This window comes from Salvelinus alpinus, chromosome 29 (genome assembly GCF_045679555.1).
Source record: "Salvelinus alpinus chromosome 29, SLU_Salpinus.1, whole genome shotgun sequence".
NCBI classification, from domain to species: domain Eukaryota; kingdom Metazoa; phylum Chordata; class Actinopteri; order Salmoniformes; family Salmonidae; genus Salvelinus; species Salvelinus alpinus.
In genome coordinates this window covers 10,128,030-10,139,690 of record NC_092114.1, presented here as the reverse complement: position 1 = coordinate 10,139,690, position 11,661 = coordinate 10,128,030, and the positions used below count along the sequence as shown (strand labels likewise).

Sequence of the window (11,661 nt, the reverse complement as noted above, 5' to 3'; positions counted from 1 at the left end):
GCAGAACAGACGGTGCACCGGGGCCCGGGCCGCCCACCTCGGCCCAGTGGATCACCGGACCGCCGATGGAGGTGAACAGATGGCAGAGCATTAAGGGAGCGAGACCGATAAGGAAGAGACGTGAGAGGCCAGCAGCTAAACGGCAGCCATCAGCCACTAGTACGTGGAGGAGGCCTTCTCCCCCAGAACGCACATCAGAGTCTGAGTGTTGTCATTTATTCATTCCACCAGATTAACAACAAGTTCTCTCTTGCTAATAATACAACTTTAAACTGATAACACTGCAGATGAGAGTTTTAAGGAAGTTATAGCAAACATATGTAGTGGTAAACGAGAGTTGTTTTAATGGTAAAACCATTAATATCATTGGTTAAATGCTTAGCTCATTCTTCACCTTACTCATCTTTCACAAATCACTAATAGGCTGAATTGTTTTGTCACGTTACACACCTTCAATATCGATTTATCACTGCTCACTAATCAGCCCAAGCTTTATTCAATGATATTCATGTGTAGCCTGTCCTCTAAAAGGACAAATTTGAGTTGATGTTGTTTCCGTTTTTTATGGAGAGGTGGTGGGACGGAACTCCAAGTCAATGTTAGATTAGATTTCTCCAGATGTGACGTTCGTCGTAACGAGGAGACCAAGGCGCAGCGTGATTTGAATACATTCTTCTTTAATAAACGAAGAACACAAAGAACACTAAACAAACTAACAAAATAACAAAACGAACGTGAAGCTATAAAAACTAAGTGCTGACATGCAACTACACATAGACAATAACCCACAAAACCAAAATGGAAAAATGGAGACAACGATAAACAGCTGCCTCTGATTGGGAACCAATCCAATCCACCATAGACCTACAATAACCTAGACTAACAAACACAACTGGATATATAAAAAAACCTAGACAGGACAAACAAGCATACCCACCCTCGTCACACCCTGACCTGACCAAAATAATACAGAAAAAAATAGCTAACTAAGGTCAGGGCGTGCCACTTTCATATTTTCTCCTTTCCAGTGGCGATTTTAGCATGTAATCTTGGATGGGCAAAAAAACAATCAGTGGGATCCATGCCAGCAAATCCACTACACAACACAACAGTAAACAATACATTAACATTGACAAATGGTGCCCACAAACTTTTTGGGCCTACATAAAGGAGTCCCGACAGCAGTCCCAACATCTTACCACTGCTACACCTGACTATCAGTGGAGCCTTGTCTGGCAGCGAAACAGTTCATTCAGCCTCATTTACTGCCTTTTTAAAAAACAGAGCTGATGTGGCTGACTTGCTAAATACAAACGTGGTTTCTACTGACTATTGAGATATACAAACTATGACGTAAGGGGACGACAAGCAGGTAAGAGGTAATAAGTAATTTCAATTAAGACATTAATGAGCGAGCTAGGACAGACACGGTCAAATTAACAAATTGTTCATCACTTTTGAAATGTAAAGCAATAGAATTCAGAACATTGTCCGTTCTTACAATGTTCTCCCTGTACACCAAGTCAGAACCGTAGGATAAAGAAAGGGGACATATAAGCAGACAATATTTGATTACATTTCTCAAAAACAGGTTTTAGGCTACATGTGCACCACCAAGTCAGAACAGTAGGCAAAATTATGAGGTGAAAATAGACCAAATTATTAGGGTAAGGCACATGGGCTACTAACAGTTTACTACACAACATACACTTAGTATTGCTTTCTTAGCTACAGTATACATCTCTCCCTGGCATAATACATCATTTATGCAGCAGTAAACAATTACATTTTTGGACTCACCTTGTTGTGCTGTGCTCACTTGAACAGGAAGGTGGTGCGGCGGACCAGGAAGGTGGTGCGGAGGACCAGGAAGGTGGTGCGGAGGACCAGGAAGGTGGTGCGGAGGACCAGGAAGGTGGTGCGGAGGACCAGGAAGGTGGTGCGGAGGACCAGGAAGGTGGTGCGGAGGACCAGGAAGGTGGTGCGGAGGACCAGGAAGGTGGTGCGGAGGACCAGGAAGGTGGTGCGGAGGACCAGGAAGGTGGTGCGGAGGACCAGGAAGGTGGTGCGGCGGACCAGGAAGGTGGTGCGGCGGACCAGGAAGGTGGTGCGGCGGAACAGGAAGGTGGTGCGGCGGAACAGGAAGGTGGTGCGGCGGACCAGGAAGGTGGTGCGGCGGAACAGGAAGGTGGTGCGGCAGACCAGGAAGGTGGTGCGGCGGAACAGGAAGGTGGTGTGGAGGACCAGGAAGGTGTTGCGGAGGACCAGGAAGGTGGTGCGGCGGAACAGGAAGGTGGTGCGGAGGACCAGGAAGGTGGTGCGGCGGAACAGGAAGGTAGTGCGGCGGACCAGGAAGGTGTTGCGGCGGAACAGGAAGGTAGTGCGGCGGACCAGGAAGGTGGTGCGGCGGAACAGGAAGGTGTTGCGGCGGACCAGGAAGGTGGTGCGGCGGACCAGGAAGGTGGTGCGGCGGACCAGGAAGGTGGTGCGGAGGACCAGGAAGGTGGTGCGGCGGACCAGGAAGGTGGTGCGGAGGACCAGGAAGGTGGTGCGGAGGACCAGGAAGGTGGTGCGGAGGACCAGGAAGGTGGTGCGGAGGACCAGGAAGGTGGTGCGGAGGACCAGGAAGGTGGTGCGGCGGACCAGGAAGGTGGTGCGGCGGAACAGGAAGGTGGTGCGGCGGAACAGGAAGGTGGTGCGGCGGAACAGGAAGGTGGTGCGGCGGACCAGGAAGGTGGTGCGGCGGAACAGGAAGGTGGTGCGGCGGACCAGGAAGGTGGTGCGGCGGACCAGGAAGGTGGTGCGGCGGAACAGGAAGGTGGTGCGGCGGAACAGGAAGTTTGCTTCTTGGGCAAAATTTGTCATCAAACTTTGTCATCAAAGTCTGCCATTTTCTGGATTGATGGTGCTTTCAGGACAACATGGAACTAAAAAAAAAATGTAATCATGATGCCGTCAGTGAGCTTCAGGTCATAGCTCTAGAAAGAGTGCCGAGTTCCGAATTTACAATTCCCGGTTGGATGAAAGTTAAAAACATATTTTCCCAGTCGTAGCTCATTTTTCCCCCGAGTTCCCAGTTGTCTTGAACTCATTAAAGTCACATTTTTTGCAGTTCCGAGTTAACAGTGGTTTTGAGCTCGGCACCAATCGATCCTCATTGACATCATGGCCAATGTTGAATGTTTATAAATTTTAAACTAGGAAAAGAGACCCTTAGTCTTAGACTTGGAACCACACAGCCACTCCACTGAATAGCAGGCTAATGATTGCCTCGCAATGCTTGCAGTTAGCCACTGACTCTTTACAAACCACTCATTGTTGAATATGCAACTTCCAACTTGTTTTTTCTATTTCTCTTCAGTATTTCTCTTCATATGACAAGGAATAAAACTGATTTGCTAGTAGATTTTCAACTTGATTCATGATTCATGATGATGACTGCTAGCTAAGACTTTGAAAGTATGATGTTGACACGATCAGTCCAATCAAAGCTACTGTAGATATAAGGTGATTTGATGTCATTTTATCTGTGGCCAATGACCTTGAGCCTTCTTGGATGGGCACTTCTAATGTAACTCCATGGCAGCACCCAAGGGGCTTGAATTTTCTAGCTCTACCCTTAGAGTTGGTGGTGACGTAGTGTCCTCATATGTGACAAAACACTGAGCCAATCACTGTGCAACGTTCCGTATTTTCCGCTGGCTTGCTCCACCACAGAAAAGCACTGAGCTAGGCTGAAACACCTGCATTTTGGAGCTGCCTTAATCAAGAAAACAAAAACAAGAGCCCATGTTTGTATGCGGCTTTAATAACTCAACTTTTTACATTGTTTGCAAACTGATATGTGACACGTATGAATACCAAAATAACACGCAAAACAGGAAAGTCCCACAAAAACAAAGAAATGTGGGGCTCTGCCTCACCTGCACTGAATGACTGGTCGCCACTGCTCCTCTCCCTCTCCTTTCCCACATGTTGTGTTTGAGATTAGTTTTCTGCACATTATGTTGTTCTTTATCACCTTTTATTCCTTAGAGTCCAAGACGTTGGGAGAAGGGTGGGGGGGGGGGGGGCTAATTTGACTTAGGACCCCTTTAGGTATCCCAAAAATATAATTTGATAAATAGATTTTGGCCTTTACTACTGTAAAGTCCACAGAAATCATTGAATCACACGTTAATAAATGGCAAAGAGGACAGTCAGGAAAATACATGGTAAGAAACAAGGTTTGAAGTGTTTGCCTCCCCCCCAAAAGGATATATATATATATACAGTACCAGTCAAAAGTTTGGACACACCGACTCATTCAAGGGTTTTTCTTTATTTTTTAAAACTATTTTCTACATTGTAGAATTATCACAACTATGAATTAACACATTTATAATCATGTACTAACCAAGAAATGTGTTAATCAAATCAAAATATATTTTATATCATTCAAAGTAGCCACCCTTTTTGGCTTGATGACAGCTTTGCACACTCTTGGCATTCTCTCAACCAGCTTCAGGAAGATTAGGCACTTTTTGGACTGCTGCGAAGTGGAATTCCTCATTCCCAGAGAGAGCGAGCGAGACAGATCAGAGCGCGCGCGCACGAGAGAGAGGGGTGGGGTGGGGGGGGGGGGGAGGGGGGTGGGCAGATGGAGAGAGAGAGAGAGGGGTGGGGGGAAAGGCGGAGAGAGAGGGGGGGAAGATGGAGAGAGAGAGGGGTGGGGGGAAAGGCGGAGAGAGAGGGGGGGAAGATGGAGAGAGAGAGGGGTGGGGGGAAAGGCGGAGAGAGAGGGGGGGAAGATGGAGAGAGAGAGGGGTGGGGGGAAAGGCGGAGAGAGAGGGGGGGAAGATGGAGAGAGAGAGGGGTGGGGGGAAAGGCGGAGAGAGAGAGGGGGGGGCAGACGGAGAGAGAGAGAGAGGGGGGCAGACGGAGAGAGAGAGGGGTGGGGGGGAAGACGGAGAGAGAGAGGGGGGGGCAGACGGAGAGAGAGAGAGAGGGGGGGCAGACGGAGAGAGAGAGAGAGGGGGGGCAGACGGAGAGAGAGAGAGGTGCAGAGAGAGTGGGAGGAGGTCTGCAGTCCGACTCTTGGCGTTAAGACCAGAGATAGAGACAGTAGCCTACTATACTGTACCGCTTTAGGAAGGCTGCAATAGCCTAGGCTACGGGAAATACACTATCCATTAATTTCTCAAATCATCAAGATGATTTCAAATATCTTGCGAGTTGGGAACTTTTGAAAAGGGATCGTTTTGGTGGATTTTGGACAACCTGTATTCTTCTCCGTTATTCTACGGCGTTCTTGCATTCCACGGACCTGTGAAATGTGGATTATCGACATTGGTGATGATGCTGCTTGTTAACTGGGAATAAATAAGACGCGCCATCGACACCAGCACAAGCCCCATGGGGCAAAGGGTAAAAAAAAATAAGGATCTCTCGTTTTTATCCATCCTCTCGAATCGAATCTAACATTTGGAGTGGACGAGGGATTTGTGTGAATGTTTCTCATGGGTAGATAAGTCACCACTTTGCTTTCCCCCCCCCCCGCCTGGACTGACTGGGCTCTGGGGTTTTCTCTTCTTCTCCGTGTGAGAATCCTCCTCCTGTGAGATAGATTCTGCTAACCCCGCGGTCCGCATGACATGGTTCAGTCCTGTTGTCGGTGCCGAGCCTCGATGCATTGGGATTTCTCTCAGCGCCAAACACCACCATCAAGTAAACCTTATTTCTGAACCCGTCATTTAAAACGTGCCAGCTGCCCCCGAACCGAAATAAAACCACACCTGCCATGACCGCCTCTTCGAACCGGGACGGAACCGGACACATTACCGGGCACGTTCGGAGGACAGCATGCAGATGTATTAGCAGGCATACCAGGACCTGGCCAAGGAAAGTGGACGGAATACGGATTTTTGCGTTAATGAAGGCAGGAGTAGCAGCGCACCATTGGAGCCGGCTTGTGTTCTTGTTTATGGGGCTACTGGCAGCCTCAGCCTCCGTTAAGGGTAAGTTTCCCCTCCTATAACTGCTGCTGCTGTTGCTGCTGCGATGTGTTTGATATGAAATAAACGACGGAGAGAGTAGCCGCAACATTAGTCCCGCTGACTGCCAGAATACCAAACTACCCATTTAGACGGCAGTGCATGTCCCTTTTCATTCCAAGTGGGACCGTTAGCATTATGATGTGGGGTGTGGGTGGATTTCCGTGTTTTCTGACACAGTGGAATGCTCAGAACAGCCTAGCTTTTACCGTGGTGTCTCACTCCGTGTTCTGTGGACACGAGCAGCACCGCATTTCATTAATCGAATGTGTGTTTTTTTTTTATGGAAAGAAGGCTAAGAATGATAATGGCGGGGGGAGAGATAGAACCGTGTAACTGTCAGTCAGAACGGGGTAATTCTCTCGGCGTTGGGGACTTGATTCGGGTGGTGAGACGCCAGTGAATCGGTGTAGGTGGTTTACGCGAGTGCGGGCTGAACGTCTGTATGTCATTATGTAATTATGTGTATTGGGCCTTTTTTCTTATCGTTCTCTTATTTTGAACAATCTCACAGATAGTTTAACTTCGCCTAAAAGTATGGTTATCTTTGATTTGCCCATACGTTCTCCTCAAGGTAAAATGAATGGCTTATTGTCCCTTGGCTGTCCATGGTGCTGATTATATCAGGAAACTTTCAACATTATTGTTTAGGTACGAAATCCAGACGTGTGTGTGTGTGTGTGTATGCTTGAGGGGGGGGGTGGGGGGACATTTACACAATTACATTTGACACGGACTCAAGCACAACTATGATGTTTATGTTGAATTATATGTACAGCTGACATATAGGGCAACTGTGTCCCAACTACCCTCTCGGCATTCAACAAATTAGTCTTCACATCTGATGACAATAGCTCACTCTTCTTTGTCAGACGTGATTGATAGCCTGTTATTTAAGTATTATGTCAGTCTGTTAGGTGATCAAACAGGACAACAGTCTCCCCAACTACCCTTTACATTGTTCACAGCTGTGGACTGTGCAGCTGCAATAGACATTTGAAATGACACGATGACAATCCCAGTGTTTTACCAGTGCCTGGCTTGGCATCATGATTCTATGGACACGGAGACTATTTATAGAGGGAGATAAGGATGGCGGGAGGGTGGAAGTTTAGACGGTCAGTTAAATATAAGATTTGTCCAAAATGGCACCCTCTTCTCTATACTACTGTTGACCAGTGCCCAGGATTATGGTCAAAATAGTGCACTATATAGGAAATAGGGTGCCATAGGGCTCTGGTCTAAAGTAGTGCACTTATATATAGGGAATAGGGTGCCATAGGACTCTGGTCTAAAGTAGTGCACTATATAGGGAATAGGTTGCCATAAGACTCTGATCAAAAATAGTGTACTATATCGTGAATAGGGTGCCATTTTGGGATGCACCCCAGTCACATGCTCCACAGTGGGTTGTTATACAACACGTCTTATAACACAATAATTAATGCATTGCATGGCCGTTTTAGTGTACTCATCAATAAATCTGCCTGTTTTGCATCGTATCATCATAAATCTTGCTTTGTCATATAAATCGCTCCGATCTAGAGAGGAGACAGACCGAGGGACATGCACACTGACCTCAGTTCATATCGACGATTGGATTTCAACATGCCCCCTAATTTACCACCATACGTCCAGTTTGGCCAACGCTAGCGTTGCCTTGCCCGCTGGTTCTGTGGATGTTCTGAGGGTGTTCTGAGGATGTTCTGTGGATGTTCTGAGGGTGTTCTGAGGATGTTCTGAGGATGTTCTCAGGATGTTCTGAGGATGTTCTCAGGATGTTCTGTGGATGTTCTGTGGATGTTCTTTGGGTGTTCTGTGGATGTTCTGTGGATGTTCTGTGGATGTTCTGTGGATGTTCTGTGGATGTTCTGAGGATGTTCTGTGGATGTTCTTTGGGTGTTCTGAGGATGTTCTGTGGATGTTCTGTGGATGTTCTGTGGGTGTTCTTTGGGTGTTCTGTGGATGTGTGGTGCTCAATGGACGAGGATGGCTCTATTTCTTAGCTGTTTTATGACACACTTCCTCTGCATGTAATCACATCCCTGAGATCATAGAATAGGAATGATTCTATGTTATTGTATTTCTATGACTCAGGTCTAGATAGCTTTCAGCCCCCAACTTCTCAAGCTTTCCTCAAGCTAGATCACTAGCTTTGTCCTTACGATCCTTCACCATCATTGACACACTTTGAATAACATGGGCCTACTCTCCATCAATACCTTCAATTGGTGGATTCTCAAACCAACGGTTTATATTCCCGCTTGATGTGGATTGACGATATAGTGATGTGGATAGTTCTAGTGCTATTTTTTTTTCAAATGGAGAAGTTACAACTCTCTGATGAGTGAAGAGTAACGACAGACACACAGCCTATTCCCATGACCCCCCCCACCCCCCCCCCATTTCCAAAAGCAGTGTTTCGTATGATGAAATACCAGCGTATTGTAAAATACCAAGAACGACAGCTCAACCGTGTCATATTGGCCTTCAAAAGCGGTTCATAAAGGTTATTCTGAAGAAACAGTATCATTACTATCATCCTCTCTCTCCCCCCGTAGTGTTGCCAGCCACCAGCAGCAGTTACCCCGTCTTCCCATGGAGCGGCACCAGAGCCTCACACTACACTGGCTAGTAGATCTCTACAGAGCACAGAGCCTAACTCTCTCCGTACATCACAGAGCTTAACTCTCTCCATACATCACAGAGCCTAACTCTCTCCATACATCACAGAGTCTAACTCTCTACATACATCACAGAGCCTAACTCTCTCCATACATCACAGAGTCTAACTCTCTCCATACATCACAGAGTCTAACTCTCTCCATACATCACATAGTCTAACTCTCTACATACATCACAGAGTCTAACTCTCTCCATACATCACAGAGTCAAACTCTCCATACATCACAGAGTCTAACTCTCTCCATACATCACAGAGTCTAACTCTCTCCATACATCACAGAGTCCAACTCTCTCCATACATCACAGAGTCTAACTCTCTCCATACATCACATCACAGAGTCTAACTCTCTCCATACATCACAGAGTCTAACTCTCTCCGTACATCACAGAGTCTAACTCTCTCCATACATCACAGAGTCTAACTCTCTCCGTACATCACAGAGTCTAACTCTCTCCATACATCACAGAGTCAAACTCTCTCCATACATCACAGAGTCTAACTCTCTCCATACATCACAGAGTCTAAATCTCTCCATACATCACAGAGCCTAACTCTCTCCATACATCACATCACAGAGTCTAACTCTCTCCATACATCACAGAGCCTAACTCTCTCCATACATCACAGAGTCTAACTCTCTCCATACATCACAGAGTCTAACTCTCTCCGTACATCACAGAGTCTAACTCTCTCCATACATCACAGAGTCAAACTCTCTCCATACATCACAGAGTCTAACTCTCTCCATACATCACAGAGTCTAAATCTCTCCATACATCACAGAGCCTAACTCTCTCCATACATCACAGAGCCTAACTCTCTCCATACATCACAGAGTCTAACTCTCTCCATACATCACAGAGTCTAACTCTCTCCATACATCACAGAGCCTAACTCTCTCCATACATCACAGAGCCTAACTCTCTCCATACATCACAGAGTCTAACTCTCTCCATACATCACAGAGTCTAACTCTCTCCGTACATCACAGAGTCTAACTCTCTCCATACATCACAGAGTCAAACTCTCTCCATACATCACAGAGTCTAACTCTCTCCATACATCACAGAGTCTAAATCTCTCCATACATCACAGAGTCTAACTCTCTCCATACATCACAGAGCCTAACTCTCTCCATACATCACAGAGTCTAACTCTCTCCATACATCACAGAGTCTAACTCTCTCCATACATCACAGAGCCTAACTCTCTCCATACATCACAGAGTCTAACTCTCTCCATACATCACAGAGTCTAACTCTCTCCATACATCACAGAGTCTAACTCTCTCCATACATCACAGAGTCAAACTCTCTCCATACATCACAGAGTCTAACTCTCTCCATACATCACAGAGTCAAACTCTCTCCATACATCACAGAGTCTAACTCTCTCCATACATCACAGAGCCTAACTCTCTCCATACATCACAGAGTCTAACTCTCTCCATACATCACAGAGTCCAACTCTCTCCATACATCACAGAGTCTAACTCTCTCCATACATCACATCACAGAGTCTAACTCTCTCCATACATCACAGAGTATAACTCTCTCCATACATCACAGAGTCTAACTCTCTCCATACATCACATCACAGAGTCTAACTCTCTCCATACATCACAGAGTCTAACTCTCTCCATACATCACAGAGTCTAACTCTCTCCGTACATCACAGAGTCTAACTCTCTCCATACATCACAGAGTCAAACTCTCTCCATACATCACAGAGTCTAACTCTCTCCATACATCACAGAGTCTAAATCTCTCCATACATCACAGAGCCTAACTCTCTCCATACATCACATCACAGAGTCTAACTCTCTCCATACATCACAGAGCCTAACTCTCTCCATACATCACAGAGTCTAACTCTCTCCATACATCACAGAGTCTAACTCTCTCCATACATCACAGAGCCTAACTCTCTCCATACATCACAGAGTCAAACTCTCTCCATACATCACAGAGTCTAACTCTCTCCATACATCACAGAGTCTAACTCTCTCCATACATCACAGAGTCTAACTCTCTCCATACATCACAGAGTCTAACTCTCTCCATACATCACAGAGTCTAACTCTCTCCGTACATCACAGAGTCTAACTCTCTCCATACATCACAGAGTCAAACTCTCTCCATACATCACAGAGTCTAACTCTCTCCATACATCACAGAGTCTAAATCTCTCCATACATCACAGAGCCTAACTCTCTCCATACATCACATCACAGAGTCAAACTCTCTCCGTACATCACAGAGTCTAACTCTCTCCATACATCACAGAGCCTAAATCTCTCCATACATCACAGAGTCTAACTCTCTCCATACATCACAGAGTCTAACTCTCTCCATACATCACAGAGTCTAACTCTCTCCATACATCACAGAGTCTAACTCTCTCCGTACATCACAGAGCCTAACTCTCTCCATACATCACAGAGCCTAACTCTCTCCGTACATCACAGAGTCTAACTCTCTCCATACATCACATCACAGAGCCTAACTCTCTCCGTACATCACAGAGTCTAACTCTCTCCATACGTCACAGAGTCTAACTCTCTCCATACATCACAGAGTCTAACTCTCTCCATACATCACAGAGCCTAACTCTCTACATACATCACAGAGCCTAACTCTCTCCATACATCACAGAGTCTAACTCTCTACATACATCACAGAGTCCAACTCTCTCCATACATCACAGAGTCTAACTCTCTCCATACATCACATCACAGAGTCTAACTCTCTCCATACATCACAGAGTCTAACTCTCTCCATACATCACAGAGCCTAACTCTCTCCATACATCACATCACAGAGTCTAACTCTCTCCATACATCACAGAGTCTAACTCTCTCCATACATCACAGAGTCTAACTCTCTCCATACATCACAGAGCCTAACTCTCTCCATACATCACATAGTCTAACTCTCTCCATAC

The 11,661-nt window shown here is 46.1% G+C and overlaps 1 protein-coding gene across 1 annotated transcript in view; it reads left to right on the top strand.

Annotated features, from left to right (window-relative positions):
- The first annotated feature begins 5,059 nt into the window (after positions 1-5,059).
- Positions 5,060-11,661, top strand: part of csmd2 (CUB and Sushi multiple domains 2) — an 899,615-nt gene continuing 893,013 nt past the window's right edge. Inside the window, exon 1 of the mRNA XM_071373664.1 lies at positions 5,060-5,996. Within this exon, the coding sequence (XP_071229765.1) occupies positions 5,780-5,996 (217 nt within the window). The 5' untranslated portion in view covers positions 5,060-5,779. The remainder of the gene's footprint in view (positions 5,997-11,661) is intronic.